This window comes from Pan paniscus, chromosome 1, assembly GCF_029289425.2.
Source record: "Pan paniscus chromosome 1, NHGRI_mPanPan1-v2.0_pri, whole genome shotgun sequence".
Classification (NCBI taxonomy): domain Eukaryota; kingdom Metazoa; phylum Chordata; class Mammalia; order Primates; family Hominidae; genus Pan; species Pan paniscus.
Genome location: NC_073249.2, coordinates 189,284,533 through 189,304,945, shown reverse-complemented (window position 1 = coordinate 189,304,945; position 20,413 = coordinate 189,284,533). Strand labels below are relative to the sequence as shown.

Genomic DNA, 20,413 nt, shown 5'->3' with positions numbered 1-20,413 from the left:
GCCTCCCAAGTAGCTGGGACTACAGGCACATACCACCACACCTGGCTATTGCTCCCTTTCTAACTTAGCTGTAAACCAACTGCATAAACTTATGCAACTATTGCTGACTGGATTAATTCACTTTAGAGTAAATGTGAACAACTGTTTTTAGAATTGTTTCCCATTTGATAAATACACTGGAAATTTTACCCAAGAGACCAAATGAAGCTTTACATTCCAAAACTTTAATGTCAATTAAGCAGCCTTTTCACTTGATATAAACTCACATACCCAGGAACACTGTGGGCTCAGAACATTATTTCACAAGCAGGTATTGCTGGCACGTTGTTTGTGTCACATTTAGATTCCGATTAACATGACATCACTTTGTTCCTCAGATCCTGACATACACAATGAAAGTATTTGAAAGTTACATCACCAGTTGCACTTAATGAGTCATCCTTTGTCAATGCTAGAATGAGGGAACCAGGATATGACTAGGAAGAGACTCAAGGGGTAAAATCTGAAGATTCTGTCCCATACCTCTGCAGAATCGTGGACCCCCACAGAGGACTTAGGGGAGGGGCTCAGAAGCAAAGGGCTGTTTTGAAAATAGTTTGATTTTGACACAATGATTTGCAAACAAGCCCAGCCACCGTGGAGAAAAGATAGAGAATGAAGAAGTTCCAAATAGCTAAGATGAACATGAACTTCTAAACAGAATGAAAGCTCTAGGATTATGTCCACTTTAAGAAGTCTGCTGGTGATATCTGGCTTTAGAGGCAGGTAATGTCTTTTGACACCCTTTCTTCAAAGAAAGGGGTAAGGGAAAACAAGACCAAAAAAAAAAAAAAAAAAAACACCTTCTCAGGCCAGGCCTGGTGGCTAACACCTGTAATCCCAGCACTTTGGGAGGCTGAGAGGGGCGGATCACAAGGTCAGGAGTTCAAGACCAGCCTGGCCAATATGGTGAAACCCCATCTCTACTAAAAAAAAATAAAAAATAAAAATTTTATATATATATAAATTAGCCAGGCTTGGTGACAGGTGCCTGTAGTCCCAGCTACTTGGGAGGCTGAGGCAGGAGAATCGCTTGAAACTGGGAGGCGGAGGTTGCAGTGAGCCAAGATGGTGCCACTGCACTCCAGCCTGGGCGACAGAGTGAGACGCCATCTCAAAACAAACAAACCAACAAAAAAACCCACCTTCTCAGATATGTGGCATAAAGAATTTCTTAATCCAGGACGTTATTCCTCTACTAAAATAAAAACTGACTAAACAATTAGGACTTCTTACTGAAAAATGTAGGCAAAGTGGTCATCTATCACAGTGCCCACCAGGATGAAGTTTGTAGCAAAACTCAAGGTTACCACAAAGTAGTGCTACTGCAGCACAGACTGAACAAGGAGATCCTAGAGTAAGATACCAGATTAGTGCTTAAACCCTCAAGAGAAAACCGTCAGTCTGGATCAAGAGAAAAGTTCATCCAAACAAACCTACTTTTCAGACAAGCACATATATATGATCTATGGCACATACCAAAATGAAGAAAATAGCAGTTACAGTGGCCAATGTAGAACACGTTCTTCAACTTACCTTTTTTTTTTTTTTTTTCTGAGACAGAGTCTCGCTGTCACCCAGGCTGGAGTGCAGTGGCACAATCTCAGCTCGCTGCAACTTCCACCTCCCGGGTTCAAGCGATTCTCCTGCCTCAGCCTCCCGAGTAGCTGAGATTAAAACAGGCATGCGCCACCACGCCCAGCTAATTTTTGTATTTTTAGTAGAGATGGGGTTTCACCATGTTGGCCAGGTTGGTCTTGAACTCCTGACCTCAGATGATCTGCCCACCTCAGCCTCTGAAAGTGTTGGGATTACAGGCATGAGCCACTGTGCCCATGCCCGGCCCAACTTACGTTTCATCTAATGACCTTATTAAGTGTTCACTTTTCAAAGGATCTTTTAACTTCTTCTGAATGAACATTAGTCAGCTGCCCCTCCCACTAGCCAATCTTTAGCCCTGAGCACACATGGGTATAAAAACAATGGAAAACAATCAAATTTAATAGTATCCTAAGTCTCAACCCAAGAGGAACAATTAGTAGTAACACTGAGCTGCTTCACCACCTTTCCCCACAACCCACCTCCATGTCACCATCTGCTATTCCACTGACTTGGAGGCCAACGATATAACCTGCCCCACAACACTCTAAAACAGCTACCTACTTTTATCTCAAAAGTACTGACAGAAGGCTCCATTAGCAGCAAACAGACCTATGAACACAAGGTCCTCTACGCTAGGAAAGCATTACTCTTTGAAATGGGGCTATATTTACAAATTTTATTTTTTTATCCCAAAAATACATATAAATGAAAACCTGCTCTTCAAATGCAGGGAGGCCTTTGCCTAACATTGTCATATGAAAATCAGTATCAGCTCTTTAACACACAATTTACATATATACATACATACACACTATATGTAAGCAGCAAATACTTTGCTACTTACACATATTCCTCTGGTGGAAAACTAGGACACTGGGAAATTCCCCTGCTTTCCAACCTTCGGAAGGTAAATACAACCTCTCTCAACAATTTTTTAAAGGATGAAATGTGTAGAAACATGTAAACAACACAACCTGCTTTAGATCTATACATGTTATTAGAATAAAGAAAGAACGCTGTCACATCAGTGACAGTTTATTTCTCAAAGAAAAAAGATAACATTTGAATAAAAATGCAAAACTGAAGTACAGTTAATATGATCAAAATTGTGTACATGCTCCATGGAGAAATCAGGAATTCTTTCACAAAGAACAGATCCACAGCCAATTTCAGTCACTTGTGATGCTGAATCAGCACCCACTGGTAGCAACCAGGATCCTTCTGTACAGTCATGGGCTTGAGCAGGTGCCATAAAGCATCTGTTTAAGTTAAACAGTCAATAATGTTTACTGACTGCAGTACATTCCCACCCCCCAAAAAAATAAGTGCAAAATCAACTTCTAAGCTCAAGAGCTCAACCAAGTCAAAGCTTTGGTATATACTGGAGGTTGTTTTGGTGATAACCAAAGCCTAGTAAGATTCTCTGCTCAGGGGTTCGCCCCAAAAGAAAAACACCTGGTCCACAAAGCTGAACACCTATATAAATAAAGTAACTGTACAAAGAGAACAAGCCATGATTTCCCCTTAACCAAGGGTTTATAGTTTCCTAGGCAGCAGTTCTGAAAGCACCAACTAAAACCACAACACTTCTACTAAAACACGGTGTGTTGTAATTGGTGAGACTGTTCTGAAAACAAATGCCTGCAGGCATGTGGCCAAGGTGCCACAGAAAAAGTTTAACAAACATTAGTCAGTGTATTCAAATGGTAACACAATCTGGTCAGCAACAGAGGAAAGACTTAAGGCAGTAAGAGGCATTACAGAGAGCACCATAGTGCTCTCTGAGTCAATCAAAGCCTTCCAAGAAGGAAAACGTGTATCAATAGTTTGGGTTCTTAGTTTGCTAGCTGTCAGACACTTCTTCCTCCTCCTCCTCATCCTCGTCGTCTTTCCTGTCTATTTCAGAAGTGTCCGACGACTCATGGAGCAAGACGTATTCTCTGCTACTGAATCCAAATTTGAGTACATCCTTTTCTTTTAGTTCATAGTATCTCTGTGGCTCAATACGTTTGTTGTTTAAGAAGGTTCCATTGCCTGAGCCAAGGTCAATGATGTAGGGCTTCACTCTTCGGCCAACTGTGCCATCAGCACGGGTATATTCCACAAGCCTAGCAGAAAAAAAGGAGAAACCTGTGAGCAAACTTCTGCCTCAGATCATCCAGCTTCTCTAAAGCTCTTTGCTAAGATAGCCTAGATGACGTAAATAACCTGGCTTGAGTACAATTCAAGTTAAAATTCTAGGGAATCAAAGAAATCAAGGGGAAAGCATGGCCCTGGGAAGGAAAATTGGAAGTTTAAATATACTTAGAAAAGGTGAGAATGGACCGGGCGCGGTGGCTCACGCCTGTAATCCCAGCACTTTGGGAGGCCGAGGCGGGCGGATCACGAGGTCAGGAGATGGAGACCATCCTGGCTAACATGGTGAAACCCCGTCTCTACTAAAAATACAAAAAAATTAGGGAGGTATGGTGGCGGGCGCCTGTGGAGCCAGCTACTCGGGAGGTTGAGGCACGAGAATGGCGTGAACCCAGGAGGCAGAGGTTGCAGTGAGCCGAGATCACGCCACTGCACTCCAGCCTGGGCAACAGAGCGAGACTCTGTCTCAAAAAAAAAAAAAGGTGAGAATGAGTTGCTGGAAGGTGGGGAGAATCCATGGTAGATCAAAAGGTGGAAATGCAGAATCCAATGTCTCTTGCTGTGGTTAAGAAAATACATTTTTTTCTGTTGTTTATAATCAACATGTTTCTTTAACCTATATTTCAATATATTTTAGTTCCTGTCCAAATGGGAAAAAAAGTGCACTTGGACTTCAGAGTCAAGGGAGCTATATTTGAGCCAGAGTTCTACTATGGCAGGGGTCCCCAGCTCCTGGGCCATGGACTGGTACCAGTCCGTGGCCTGTTAGGAACCGGACCGCACAGCAAGAGGTGAGCAGCGGGCAAGCAGGCAAGCGAGCCAAACTTCATCTGTATTTTCAGCTGCTCCCCATCACTCGAATTATTATTGCCTGAGCTCCGCCTCCTGTCAGATCAGCAGTGGCATTAGAGTCTCGTAGGAGCATGAACCCTATTGTGAACTGTGCACAGGTGGGATCTAGGTTGCGCGCTCCTTACGAGAATCTAATGCCTGATCTGTCACTGTCACCCATCACCCCCAGATGGGACCATCGAGCTGCAGGAAAACAAGCTCAGGGCTTCCACTGATTCTAGATTATGGTGAGTTGTATAATTATTACATTATATATTACAATGTGATAGTATTAGAAAATAAAGTGCACAATAAATGTAATGCACTTGAATCATCCCGAATTCCCCTGGTTCCATGGAAAAACTGTCTTCCATGAAACTGGTCCTTGGTGCCAAAAAGGTTGGGGACCACTGTACTATAGTGATCATTTGTTAGGCAAGTCACTTGGTTTTGCTGGGCTTCAGTCTTCTCATCTGTCAAATGGGGATATAAATACGTGTCCATTCGAAGTCAGGAGACCATGTTAAAAAACAAACAAAACGGGCCAGCCGCAGTGGCTCACACCTGTAATCTCAGCACTTTGGAAGGCCAAGGCAGGCGGATCACGAGGTCAGGAGTTCAAGACCAGCCTGGCCAATACAATGAAACCCCGTCTCTACTAAAAATACAAAAATTAGCTGGGTGTGCTGGTGTGCGCCTGTACTCTCAGCTGCTCGGGAGGCTGAGGCAGGGGAATCACTTGAACCCGGGATGCAGAGGTTGCAGTGAGTTGAGATCGCGCCACTGCACTCCAGCCTGGGCACAGAACGAGACTCTGTCTCAAAAAACAAAAAATCTATCCTATCCTTCTCACAGGATTGTTGTGAGAATCATCACAGATGTCCCATGCAAGCTATCAAGATCCAGTTTCAAAATTAGCTGGGCACAGAGGCACACGCCTGTGGTCCCAGTTACTCAGGAGGCCAAGGCAGGAGACAATCATTTGAGCCCAGGAGGTTGCCGCTGGAGTGAGCTGTGTTTGCTCCACTGCACTCTAGACTGGGTGACAGAGTGAGACCTTGTCACAAAAAAAATAAAAAATAGATTAAAAGTTTAATGTTCTTATAAATATGTAAGCAATTATTTAAAGGGCAGTTAGATTAACAATACTCTTTAGATAAGATATGAGGGGTATGGGATTCTTCTGCATAAACATGAACAAAAATCTTAGTAATCCTAACTAAGCGATTGTTTCTGCTCACATTACAGTTTCTTCCTCCATGTTACTTACCGATATTGAAAGACTGCATGCTGCTTTGAACAAGACGGGTGATCAATTGGAATGTCTGCAATGCGGCGGTGTCGACCCAGTAGGTACGCACTCTGTCGATGTATGTACATGACTGGAAGCACCTCATCATTTTTAAATGGGTAGAGACGCCACCGTTTTTTGGGGATACGTGCTTCTGGGGGCTCACTATATTTAATGACTACACCCCGGAAAGTGTTGGTGTCCTCAAGAAGTGCCCCAGAAAGTTCAAAGCTTGGTTTTTCTTTAGCGGGCACCTCTTTTTCTTTGTTGTTGCCACCAGGCCGAGGAACCAACTCCTGAGACTCACTGCCGCCACCACCAACGTCATTCCTCTGGCGATGCTCCCGTCGCCTGGCATTATAAAACTCCCGCTCTTCTTCCTGAGCCTGCAGGTTCTGAGTGTCTCGATCCCGTCCCTGACCCTGCCCACTCCCAGGCCTCTCGTTAGACGTTCTCCTTTGGTGGGAATGGCCCCGGTGTCTGTCCCGGTCACTGTTCCTAGCTCTCCTGTGTTCCTGTTCTGATGGTTCCCTGTGCTGCCGATCCTCCCGTCCTCTCCGGGGATGATCCTCACGCTCCTGAAATTCAAACAGATTCTGTAATTTAAACGCAGTGCACAATCTAAAGGCAGCCCAAATCTTGTTCTTTTTGAACGAAGTGCATGCAAAAAGTCTTGTAATTTGGACTTTGGCATTTAGAACAACATTTCCCACAGAAATAAGATTATGTCTGGTGGTTATGTTCCCTTGCAAGGCCACAAAGATGATATCCCATGCTGCTATTCAACTATAGCCCTAATAGCACAAGTCCAGGTCCACAGCCCTAAAAACAAGAGACTATTTAGTCCAGAAAGGAGAAGGACAAATAATTCCCTCCTTTTCAGAACAAAGGTAACTATGGGCAAACTTACAGGGAAGAATATACAGAAAATAGAACTAAGAGTTAAGTAGTCAGGTACAAGATATGTAAAGAAAGAAACTAGCTTTCTCTCATGCCAAAAGTGAAAATATAATAGTAAGTTTTTAAATCCTACTTCCACAGTTAAAAAAAAGAATTCAATACCTAGGAATAAACTTAAGAAACATGAAAGACATATAAGAAGAAATCTGTAAAAATTCATTAAAATAGATGTTTTTTAAAGATCTGAAGAAATGGAGAAACATACCATGATTTCTTGAAAAAGACAGCATTGAAAATCAGCCTAGGCCAGGCATGGTGGCTCAAGCCTGTAATCCCAGCACTTTGGGAGACCAAGGCGGGTGGATCACCTGAGGTCAGGAGTTCCAGACCAGCCTGACCAACATGATGAAACCCTGTCTCTACTAAAAATACAAAATTAGCCAGGTGTGGTGGCACATGCCTGTAATCCTAGCTACTCAGGAGGCTAAGGCAGGAGAATCGCTTGAACCTGGGAGGCAGAGGTTGCAGTGAGCCGAGATCACGCCATTACACTCCAGCCTGGGCAACAAGAGTGAAACTCCTTCTCAAAAAAAAAAAAAAAAAAAAAAAAAAAAATTCAGCCTGGTAGAAAATGTTTGCAACACAAACCATACAGTAGTCCCAGGGGGATACATTTTAAGTATGGTGGATGGCTGAAACCACGGATAGTACCGAACCCGACTGCCATCAAATGCAACACATTTCTGTTCATGTCTTCCACCCACAAATGTAATGCCTTTTCCATCTTAACTAAGCACTTGTGAACTGTGGCTATAACTTTTACAGTATGAGGTACAACAGCAAAACTAGCATGAATTTCTTTTTCCTTCTCCATAATTTCACAATAGAAGATTCATTCTTACTATCGATCTTAGCAACTTCAATATATGATTTGAAAAGTTTTTTTTTGTTTTAATTTCTTTAAGTTGAGAACTTTCAACTTTTCGTTTAAAGGAAGCACTTTACAGCTTCTCTTTAGCATTCCTAATTGCCAAAATCACTACTATTGCATTTTGGGGCCACTACTAAATAAAATAAAGGTTACTTGAATCCAAGCACTGCAAACTGCAACAGTTTTCTGAAAATCAGGATGGCTACTAAGTGATGGACAGGCAGGTAGCGCATACAGCACAGATACACCAGACAAAGGAAGGATTCATGTTCCTGGTGGGACAGCAGAAGTTTATACCAAGTGACTCAGGATAGTGACCAATTTAAATTTTATGAGTTGTTTTTTTCTGGAGTTTTCCATTTAATATTTTCAGATGCAGAAAGTGAAACCACAGATAAGGGGAGACTACTGCATATTAATATATCAATAAGAAATAATTCAACAGAGAAACTGATAAATGGTCAGGTGCTAGTGGCTCACACTTGTAATCCCAGCACTTTGGGAGGCCAAGGCGATGGATCGCTTGAGCCCAGGAATTTGAGACCAGCCTGGGCAACATGGCGAAACTCTGTCTCTACTAAAAATACAAAAATTAGCTGGGCACAGTGGTACATGCCTGTAGTCCCAGCTACTCGGAAAGCTGAGGTGGGAGGATCGCTTGAGCCTGGGAGGCAGAGATTGCAGTAAGCCAAGATTCCACCACTGCACTCCAGCCTGGATGACAGAGCAAGACTCTGTCTCAAAAATAAAAAAAGAACAGAAAAATGAACAATTTTCAGAAGAAATAAATGTCCAAGGGCCGGGCACAGTGGGTCACGCCTGTAATCCCAGCACTTTGGGAAGCCAAGGCAGGAGAACAGCTTAAGCTCAGGGCAAGATGGCAAAACCCCATTTCTACAAAAAATACAAAAATTAGCCAGGCACGACAGCGTGCACCTGTAATCTCAGCTATTTCGGAATTTGAGGTGGGATGATCACTTGAGCCCAGGAGGTCGAGGCTGAAGTGAGCTATGATCATACCACTGCAGTCCAGCCTTGGCAACAGAGACCCTGTCTTGAAAAAAAAAAAAAAAGAATTACATGTCCAATAAATACATGAAGATATGCTTACCCTAATAACCAAAGCATCAAATTCTAAAAGAAATATGAATTTTCTCTCCTTAATTAGTAAAATTAAAAAGATCAATAATATCTAGAGTCAAAAAAGAAGGTACAGGAAAAATGGGTATTTTCAGCCACTGCTGGTACAGGTATAAACTAGCATAGCCTATTTAGATCAATTTGACATTATTTAATCAAAATCTCATCAACCACTAATGCCACTTATAGAAATCAATCCTACAGAAATACTAGCAGAAACGCACAAAGACATACATATGAATGTGTTTACTGTAATTTCGTAATTTAAAAAAAAAACTGGAAACAACCTAATGTCCTGCAATGGTAGAATGGTTAAATTATTATCTATTCATACAAAGGAATACTTCACAGCCATGAAAAAGAATGAGATAATGACATAGAAAGATATCTAATATATTGTTAAATGGGAGGGGAAAAAAGAGAAGGGGCAAGTTTCACAATAAGACCACATATTTCTATATATAGACTTGGCAGATGAGCTACTTGGAGAGATGTTCCCACTGTAATTTAACTAGATACTTATTAAATTTTTAATGCATTGTTGGGCTTTCAATAAGCAAGGCAAAATCTCCAATGAGAAAAAAATCTCCAAAGGGGGGTAAAAAAAAAAAAAAAAAATTTGAGCCCTAAGCATAAGCTCAAATACTAAAGAATACTAGACACACACAAGGAAATGGAAACAAGCCACTGAGCATGAGAGGCAGCAGAAACAAGTCTTATAGGCTGGGCATGGTGGCTCACGCCTGTAATCCCAGCACTTTGGGAGGGCAAGGGGGGGCGGGTCACTTGAGGTCGGTCAGGAGTTCAAGACCAGCCTGGTCAACATGGTGAAACCGTCTCTACTAAAAATGCAAAAATTAGCCAGGTGTGGTAGCGCATGCCTGTAATCCCAGCTACTCGGGAGGCTGAGGCAGGAGAATCACTTGAACCCAGAAGTGGAGGTTGCAGTGAACAGAGACGGAGCCACTGCATTGTAGCCTGAACGACAAAGAGAGACTCCGTCTCAAAAAAAAAAAGAAACAAGAGGCCGGGCGAAGTGGCTCACGCCTGTAATCCTAGCACTTTGGGAGGCTGAGGTGGGTGGATCACAAGGTCAGGAGTTCAAGACCAGCCTGGCCAAGATGGTGAAACCCTGTCTGTACTAAAAATACAAAAAATTAGAAGGGCACGGTGGCAGGCGCCTGTAATCCCAGCTACTTGGGAGGCTGAGGCAGGAGAATCACTTGAACTCGGAGGGCGGAGGTTGCAGTGAGCCGAGATCACGCCACTGCACTCCAGCCTGGGTGGACAGAATGAGACTCTGTCTCAAAAAAAAAAAAAAAAGAAAGAAAGAAACAAGTCTTATAGATGTAGATCCCCAAGGACTTCATTCATGTACAAAAATGTTGTTGTGTATTCTTGTTTCAAAAAGAAAAAAATGAGACGTTCTTTGCGGAAAGTCCCTGGAGTTTCCTGGTTCAACAGCGCTTGGACGGAACCAGGCACTCGTACCCCACTCCGGCTGGCCGCCCATAGCTAGCCCTCTGTTACCTCTTCACTGGGCCCTCTGACTGTCCCAAGGCCCCCGCCGCCACTCCAGCGCCGTGCAGCCACCGCCGCGCAGCCACCGTGGCCACCATCATGACGACTGCGCGTCCCCCTCGCAGGTGCGCCAGAACTACCGCCATCAACCGCCAGATCAACGTGGAGCTCTATGCCTCCTACATCTACCTGTCCATGTCTTACTACTTTGACCACGATGATGTGGCTTTGAAGAACTTTGCCAAATACTTTCTTCACCAATCTCATGAGGAGAGGGAACATGCCAAGAAACTGATGAAGCTGCAGAACCAATGAGGTGGCTGAATCTTCCTTCGGGACTTCAAGAAACCAGACCATGATGACTGGGAGAGCAGGCTGAATGCGATGGAGCATGCATTACATTTGGAAAAACTTGGGAATCAGTCACTACTGGAACTACACAAACTGGCCACCGACAAAATTACCCCCATTTGTGTGACTTCACTGAAACACATTACCTGAATGAGCAGGTGAAATCCATCAAGAATTGGGTGACCATGTGACCAACTTGCGCAAGATGAGGGCACCCGAATCTGGCTTGGCAGAATATTTCTCTGACAAGCACACCCCGGGAGACAGTGATAATGAAAGCTAAGCCTTAGGCTAATTTCCCCATAGCTATGGGGTGACTTCCCTGGTCACCAAGGCAGTGCATGCATGTTGGGGTCTCCTTTACCTTTTCTATAAGTTGTACCAAAACATCCACTTAAGTTGATTTGCACCATTCCTTCAAATAAAGAAATTTGGTACCCCCCGCCCCCACCAAAAAAAAAAAAAAAAAAAAAAAACCAAAGAAAAAAACTTCTTGTTATGGACTAGGTAAGGTACAAAAATGTTTACAGATAATTAAGGTTAAAAATTTTAAAGCAGAGAGCAGTAAGAGACTTTCAAAATGATTAGAGAGAAAATTAGAATGACACAAAAATTAGCATGGCCCCTAATTTAAAAAATACATAATAATAATAAAAATGATTAGGCAGGCAGGACGCAGTGGCTCCCACCTGTAATCCCAGCACTTTGGAAGGCCGAGGCGGGTGGATCACTTGCGTCCAGGAGTTCGAGACCAGCCTGGGTAACATAGTGAGACCCACCCGCCGCCCTCTCTAAAAATAATAATAAAAATAAAATTAAAAACTAAAAATTTAGGTGACTCCACACCCATTAGGATGGCTACTATCAAAAAACTGAAAATAACAAGTATTGGCAAAGATGTGGAAAAATCAGAACCCTTGTACACTGCTGGTGGGAATGTAAAATGGTATAGTTAGTGCGGAAAACAGTACAGTGGTTCCATAAAAAATTAAAAAATAGAATCGCCATATGATCCAGCAATCCCATTTCTGGATATCCCAAACAAATGAAAGCAGGGTCTCAAATAGATACTTGAGCACCCATGTTCATTGCAGCATTATTCGCAATACCCTAAAAGTGGAAGCACTGGGACTAAGACCCCCTCCCCTGCTCCCTGCCATACACAGGGCTCAAGTGAGGGGCTGCTTGCTTAGAGTGGGACTCAGTTTTTCTAGACTTCCTAGCCTAGCACAGACATGCATCAAGAGAGAGCCTCAGACAACCACCCTTCCTACTCCAAAACATTTACAAGCTTGCCACTGCTATCTGCCTTGAGTTCACCAGGACTAATCTCATCATGTCCTTTATCCCTTATTAAGAGTCATTATAATAAGCCATAACGGCCGGGTGTGGTGGCTTCTGTCTGTAATTCTAGCACTTTGGGAGGCTGAGGTGGGTGGATCACTTGAGGTCAGGGATTCAAGACCAGCCTGGCCAACATGGTGAAATCCCATCTCTACTAAAAATACAAAAATTAGCTGGATGTGGTGGCACGTGCCTATAGTCCCAGCTACTCGGGAGGCTGGGGCAGAAGAATCACTTGAACGCCAGAAGTGGAGGTTGCAGTGAGCCAAGATTGCACCACTGCACTCCAGCCTGGGTGACGGAGTGAGACTCTGTTTCAAAAAAAAAAAAAAAAAAAAAAAAAGAGAGAAAGAAAGAAAGAAAAAGTATTGTTTTTAAAAATTCAGTTCCCAATTCCTCTCCTCTGTCTTCCCTTGAACCCCTCCAATCAGGTCTCACCCTTATTACTCCACTAAAATTGCTGGTCAAGATCACCAATGACCTCCATGTTGCTAAATCCAGTGGCCAATTCTCAGTCTTCATTTCACTTAACTATCAGCAGCATCTAACAGAGTTAATCACTCTATCCTCAACACACTTCCTTCTAATGGCTTCAAGTTACCAGATTCTCTTGCTTCTCTTTCTTTCCAGTCTTCTTTGCTGATGTCACTGCAATTTCTTCACACTGGATCGCCCCTGGATTCAGTCCTTTGTTGGTTGTTCTTCTATCTACAGTCATTTCCTTAATAATTTTCATCTAATCCTAACACTTTACATACACCTATATGCAGGTGAGTCTCAAATGTTTATCTCTCCCTTATTTAGAAAGAGGGTCACTGCAGATGTAATAAATTAAGGTCATACTGCAGTAATATAGGTCATTAATCCCACGTGACTGGTGACCTTGGAAGAGAAGAGATAGAGAGATTCATGGGAGAAGGCCATGTGATGATGGACAGAGAGTCTATATCATAGTGATTACCTCTGGCAAGTGAGGTGGAGGTTTTTTGGTTGAGGAGGTGGTGCAATTTTGGGGACGAGAGAAGTAAACCATACTCTCATTTTATATTTTACATACCTCTGTATTATTACAATGAGCATGTAATCAATACATTTGTTTCGAAAATGGTGGTTCAGTTGGGTACGGTGGTTCATATCTGTAATCCCAGCACTTTGGGAGGCTGAGGCAGGTGGATCACTTGAGGTCAGGAGTTTGAGACCAGCCTGGCCAACATGGTGAAACCCCATCTCTACTAAAAATACAAAAATTAGCCGGGCATGGTGGCACGTGCCTGTAATCCTAGCTACTGGGGAGGTTGAGGCACGAGAATCGCTTGAACCCAGGAGGCAAAGATTGCAGTGAGCCAAGATCACACTACTGCACTCTAGCCTGGGCAACAGAGCAACACTTCACCAAACAAACAACAACAACAACCAAAAAAAAACCACAAAATGGTGGTTCAGAGGTTGAGAAAAGAATAAAGTAATCATTTGGTATCCTCAGGAGATTGGTTCCAGGATCCCCAGTGGATAAAAAAGATTATCTCAGGGCCAGGTGCAGTGACTCATGCCTGTAATCCCAGCACTTTGGGAGGCCGAGGCAGGTGGATTACGAGGTCAGGAGATGGAGACCATCCTGGCTAACATAGTGAAACCCTGTCTCTACTAAAAAAAAAATACAAAAAAATTAGCCGGGCATGGTGGCGGGTGCCTGTAGTCCCAGCTACTCAGGAGGCTGAGGCAGGAGAATGGCGTGAACCCCGGGAGGCGGAGCTTGCAGTAAGCCGAGATCACACCACTGCACTCCAGCCTGGGCAACGCAGCGAGACTCCATATCAAAAAAAAAAAAGATATCTTAGGATGCTCAAGTTCCTTATATAAAAATCTGTGAATATCCTCCTGTATACTTTAAATCATCACTAGGTTATTTATAATACCTAATACAATGTAAATGCTATATAAATAGTTGTTATACTGTTATTTGTCTTTTAAAATTTGCTTTTGTTTTTAAAACAGTCTTGCTCTGTCACCCAGGCTGGAGTGCAGTGGTGCGATCTTGGCTCACTGTAATCCCCGCCTCCCAGGTTCAAGTGATTCTCCTGCCTCAGCCTCCCAAGTAGCTGGGATTACACGCGCCCACCACCACACCCAGCTAATTTTTGTATTTTTAGTAGAGACGAGGTTTCACCATGTTGGCCAGGCTGGTCTCCTGACCTCAGGTGATCCACCCGCCTCGGCCTCCCAAAGTGCTGGGATTACAGGCATGAGCCACTGTGATCGGCCCAGACTCTAATCCCAGTTACTTGGGAGGCTGAGGCAGGAGAATCCCTTGAACCCAGGAGGCGGAGGCTGCAGTGAGCAGAGATTGCGCCACTCCAGCCTGGGCAACAGAACGAGACTCCGTCTCAAAAAAAAAGAAAAAAAAAAAAAAAAGACGACTGAATTCTCATCCCTCAAAATTAAGAATAAGGCAAGAGTGTCTGCTCTCATTACTCTTTTATCTCTCCTTGCCTGACGCCATCCGTGTGATTTGCTCCTCCTTGCTTCCCGCCATGATTGTGAGGCCTCTCCAGCCATGTGGAACTGTAAGTCCATTAAACCTCTTTCTTTTGTAAATCGCCGGGTCTCGGGTATGTCTTTATCAACAGCATGAAAACGGACTAATGCAAACAACAAAAGGAAATAAAATGCATTCAGATTGTAAAGGAAGAAATAAAACTGTCCCTATTTGTAGATATGATTGTCTACGTAGAAAATCCCAAGTAATCTTAAAAAAAAAAAACAAAAAACTAGAATACATTAGTTCAGCAAGGATATAGGATGAAGATAAACACACAAAAATGAATTATATTTCTATATAGTAACAATGAACATTTGGACACTCATTTAAAATACCCTTTATAATCATTCCACAAAGAAATATGTATAGGATTTATAAGCTGAAAACTACAACCACTGATAAAAGATATCAAAGATGATCTAAATAAAAGGGGAGATACACAATGTTCATGGATTAGAAGATTTAACATAGTAAAAAGTCAATTATTGCCCCCAAACGCCAGTTTAACACAAATCCTATCAAAATCCTAGCAAGACTTTTCTTTCAGATCTCACTCTGTCGCCCAGGCTGGAGTGCAGTGGTATGATCACTGTTCACCGCAGCCTCAACCTCCTAGGCTCAAGTAATCCTCCCACTCAGGAGCTACTCAGCCTCCTGAGTAGCTGGGACCACAGGCATGCCACCACGCCCAATTAATTTTTGTATTTTTTGTACAGATGGGTTTCACCATGTTGCCCAGGCTGGTCTGGAGCTCCTGAGCTCAAGTGATCTGCCCACCTCAGCCTCCCAAAGTGTTGGGATTACAGGCATGAGTCGCTGTGACCGGCCCAGACTTTTTAAAAATAGAGGCAAGATTGTTCTAAAACTTACATGGATGAAAAAAGAAGTTGAATAGCTAAAGCAATTTTTATAAAGAAGACTACAATGGGAAAAATCAGTCCATACAATTTCAAGACTTATTATATAGCTATAGTAATCAAGACTGTGTGGTATTGGCAGAGTGACAGACACTGACAAATGAAACAGAACAGAGATCCCAGAAATAGACCCACACAAATATGCCCAACTTATTTTTGACAAAAGAGCAAAAGTAATTCATTGGAGGAAAGATGGTCTTTTCAACAAATGGTGTTGATGCAAGTGGACATTCATAGGCAAAAAAAACAAAAACAAAACAAAAACAAAAACAAAACAAAACAAAACAAAACAAAAACCCTGAAACCCTGAAAAGAAACTGAAAGCAGATCATGGACTTTTAAGAAAAAAAATTTAGGAGAAAATTTCGGAGATTTAGGGCTAGGCAAAAAGTTCTTAGCCATGACATCAAAAGCACAATCCATAAAAGGAAAAACAGATAAGCTGGACTTCATTGAAATTAAAAACTTTTGCTCTGAGATAAACCCTGTTAAGAAAATGAAGACAGCTACAGACTGGGAAAAAATATTTGTAAACCATTTATCCCCAAAGGGCTAGTATCCACAATATAAAAAGAATTCTTAAACACTAAACAGTAAAAAAGCAAATAATAGTATTAGAAAGCAGGCAAAAGATAGCCGGGCATGGTGGCTCACTTTGCTGTAATCCCAGCACTTTGGGAGGCTGAGGCAGGTGGATCACCAGAGGTCAGGAGTTCAGGACCAGCCTGGTCAAAATGACGAAACCCCATCTCTACTAAAAATACAAAAATTAGCTGGGCATGGTGGCACGAGCCTGTAATCTCAGCTACTTGGGAGGCTGAGGCAGGAGAATCCCTTGAACCTGGGAGGCTGAGGTTGCAATGAGCTGAGATTGCGCCATTACACTCCAGCCTGGGCAACAAGAGTGAAACTCCGTCTCAAAAAATAAAAAATAAAAAATAAAAAATAAACAGGCAAAAGACATGAGACATTGCACCTGAGAAGATACATATAGATGGCAAATAAGCACATGAAAAGACGTCCAAGGCCAGGTGCAGTGGCTCACGCTTGTAATCCCAGCACTTCGGGAGGCCGAGGCAGGCAGATCACGAGGTCAGAAGTTTGAGACCAGCCTGGCCAACATAGTGAAACCCTTTCTGTACTAAAAATACAAAAAATTAGCTGGGCGTGGTGGTGGGCATCTGTAATCCCAGCTACTCGGGAGGCTGAGGCAGGAGAATCACTTGAACCTGGGAAGGGGAGATTGCAGTGAGCCAAGATCACGCCATTGCACTCCAGCCCAGGTGACACACACACACACACACACACTGACACACAAAGAAAAGATGTCCAATATCATAAGCCATTAGGAAAATGCAAATTACGGGAAGCTGAGGCAGGAGAATCGTTTGAACTCAGAAGGCGGAGGTCGCAGTGAGCCGAGATCGTGCCACTGCACTCCAGCCTGGGTGACAGAGCCAGACTCTGTCTCAAAAAAAAAAAAAAAAAAAAAAGGAAAACGCAAATTAAAATCACAATGAAATACCACTACACGCCTATCAGAATGGCTAAAATAAAGCGATAACTTGAAATGCTGATAAAGATACAGGGAAACCGGATCATTCATACATTGCTGGTGGGAATATAAAATGATACAGCCACTATTACAGACTAAATTGTACCCTCCAAAATTAGCATGTTAAAGTACCAAACCCAAGTACCTCAGAATGTATTAATAACTTTTTGGAGATGAGGTCTTTAAAGAGCTGGTTAAGTTAAAATGCGGGTAGGGCCCTAATCCAATATGGCTGAGAAAAGACAACAGGACAGAAGAAAGATCATTTGAGGATATAGCAAAGAGGTAGCCATCTGCAATCCAAGGACAGAGGATTTTTTTTCAGGAGATTCCAAACCTGCTAACACCCTAATTTTTGACTTTTAGCCCCAGAACTACAAGAAAATGAATTTCTGTTGTTTAAGCCACCTACTCTATGGTATTTCATTATGGTGGCCCTAGGTAAACTAATACAGCCACTCTGGAAAACAGTCTGGCAATTTCTTAAAAGAATTAAACCTGCAACTACCGTACAATCCAGCAATTGTACTCCTGAGCATTTATCCCAGAGAAATGAACTCTTAACGTTCACATAAAAACCTGTACACAAATGTCTATATAGCAGCTTTATGTGTAATAGCCAAAAAATGGAAACATCTCGATGTTCTTTTATGAGTAAGTGGCTAAATCCATGCCATTTGGATACCACTCAGCAATGAAATGGAACTAACTACTGAGAGATGCAACCTGAATCAATCTCCAAAGGATTCTGCTGAGTATGAAAAGACAATCCTAAAGGTTACATACTGTATGATTCCATTTACATAACATTCTTGAAATGACAAAATTATAGAAATGAAGAACAGATTAGAAGTTGACAGAAGTTAAGGAAGGATAAAAGTGGGAGATAAGTGGGTTTGGCTACAAAAGGACAACACGAGGTATTCCTTGCGGTGAAGGAAATGTTATCTTGACTATATCGATGTCAATATTCTGATGATGATATTGTACCACAGTTCTGTTATGAATAGATGTTACCACTGGGAGAAACCAGGGAGAGTATATCTCCCTGAATTATTTCTGACAACTGCATGTGAACCAATAATAATCTCAAAATAAAAAGTTTAATTTAAGCAAACAAGCAGAAAAAATAAATACAGCCAGTTTTCAGAAAAGCCCATTGGAGGTACAAGTAGAGATGTAGGCGAGCGTACGTGCCCACGTGTGCACACACACAACACACACACACATTCCTCTTTAGCTGTGATAGGAAAAGGCTCTCAATTTGGACCCATCAAAACACCCCAATCCACTTACCTGCTTCACTTTGACTGTTGAGTGGTGAGGACTTCGGTTTCTCTTACTGCGAGGAGACTTGCTTCTTCTCCCTGAGGCCTTGTTTTTCTTTTTGGGTGGGGACCTATTCAGAGCATGGTACACAGGATTTTATCGCAATTTCCCTTCCCCCATAAAAATTAGCTTCCAGTATCAGGCTTACCTACTAACACAAACACCGCATTTGTGAAGGTCTCTGCCGGTCACATTAAAGGAGTCACGAGGTTCACTTTCCTAGCCCTAACATCTCCCTTGCATTCCATACTCACATAGACAACTGTCTACTGAACCTTCTCACTTAGGTAACATAACTCTTAATTCCCAACCCTTCAAAAACCTTTCCTCTCCTACTCCTTGCCATCTCGCTGATTGGCATCACCATCCGTAAGTCACCCTTGACTCTTTATCCTTCACTACCAACACCCCTACCATCAATAACAATCCCTCCATCCTGTGGTTCTACTTCCTCCCTGTGCCATCTCATTCCTACCACCCACCTTCTTGACCACTATAATCCACCGACACTGGCTTTTTCCCATTTCAATCATAATTCATTCTACTTCAGGTTCTTTGCAGATGTTGTTTCCTCTGCCTGGATCTTTAAGAGGTTGGATCATTCTTATCAGTCAGGTCTGGGCTCAAATGGTACCTCTTTAGAGAGGCCTCCTCCCTCTTCTCTCCAATCTCTCACTGTCACATTACTGTTTTAATCTATCAATATAATACTTGTTACTAACTGAAACTATTTTGTTTATTTTTTTATCATGTCTCTGGGTTAGAGCATAGCCAATTTGACATCGGTGAAGATCATCTAACTGAATCACCCTTGCAGCCCCAATACCTAGGGCAGTCTTTAACACTTAATAGGCACTCAGTAAAACTATGGTGAATGAATGCATAAATAAATGAGTCTAGCAAGAAGTAACTTTTTTTTTTTCCCAGTTTCTGTTAGGTAGCTCGCTTAGACCTCGATGTGAAAACCTTTCTGGCAGGTAACCGGAAAGACAACGCCCACACTCCATTTGTGGGCGGGATGGGGAAAATCTCAATCCAATTTAACAGATTATCAGTGCTATCTGTTGGGCCACACTCTTCGAAGTGCTAGGAACACAAGAATGAAGGAGTGGGATCCTGCCGGTTAGTCATTAGGCGTTGAACACCGAGCTATAATGCAAGTGACAGAGCAAGCATAACACAAGCACGACTGGATCACTCTCAACAGCCCCTCAGGATTAAGTCCGGGCTGCCGCGCCCACCATTCAAAACCTGTTTCGGACGCTAGCCCTGCCCGCCTTTCTGAATGAGCCCAACCCAATGTCCATCCTGGACTGCTCCCCCACTTACCGGCTAACTCCTCGGGCTCGGTTCCCGCGGTGGCCCGGGCGGGCCGGCTCGCTGGTCGGCGGAGACGGGCTACCACCGGAGTGGTCCGGACGGCGGTGGGCGGGAGGTGCGACTTCTGGGCTGAGACGCTCCTGCTTCACCACCACCCCCGCCGGCAGCACCACGTCCCCGTCCCGGTGTCTTCGCCGGCTCCCTCGCTCCCGTTCGCTCTTCACCGCCTTCATTCTGTGATTTTGGCTGAGCGAAAAAAAACAGATCAGTTGAGCTCCTCTAGCTGGAGGAAATGACGAGTTTAACTCCTGGACTTCCGCTTCCGGGGTGCCCAGGCTCCCAGAAATCCTCGCGGCAAAGGTTAAACACGTGACTACTCCCTAGTGGGTGTGGCCGCAGCGACAGGCTTGGGTGGCGGGAGTTTCAAGTTTCAAAAACAAACTTCTGGCTGGGAGTGGTGGCTCACGCCTGTAATCCCAGAACTTTGGGAGGCCGAGGCTGGCGGATCACTGAGGTCAGGAGTTAGAGAACAGCCTGGCCAACACGGCAAAACCCCGTCTCTACTAAAAATACAAAAATTAGCCGGGTGTGGTGGCGCGCACCTGCAATCCCAGTTACTCGGGAGGCTGAGGCAAATGAATCACTTGAACTGGAGGCGCAGGTTGCA

The 20,413-nt window shown here is 43.3% G+C and overlaps 1 protein-coding gene and 1 pseudogene across 1 annotated transcript; one reads left to right on the top strand and one right to left on the bottom strand.

Moving 5' to 3' along the window:
* Nucleotides 1–2,297: 2,297 nt before the first annotated feature.
* Nucleotides 2,298–20,074, bottom strand: SNIP1 (Smad nuclear interacting protein 1). Its single transcript, XM_003815491.5, has 4 exons — nt 19,756–20,074; nt 18,394–18,496; nt 5,879–6,477; nt 2,298–3,749 (listed from the first exon to the last, which is right to left on the bottom strand). Exons 1-4 carry the CDS (start codon nt 19,977–19,979, stop codon nt 3,485–3,487), a joined length of 1,191 nt encoding a protein of 396 aa, XP_003815539.1. The 5' UTR covers nt 19,980–20,074; the 3' UTR covers nt 2,298–3,484.
* Nucleotides 8,013–11,241, top strand: LOC134729762 (ferritin heavy chain-like; annotated as a pseudogene).
* Nucleotides 20,075–20,413: the final 339 nt, after the last annotated feature.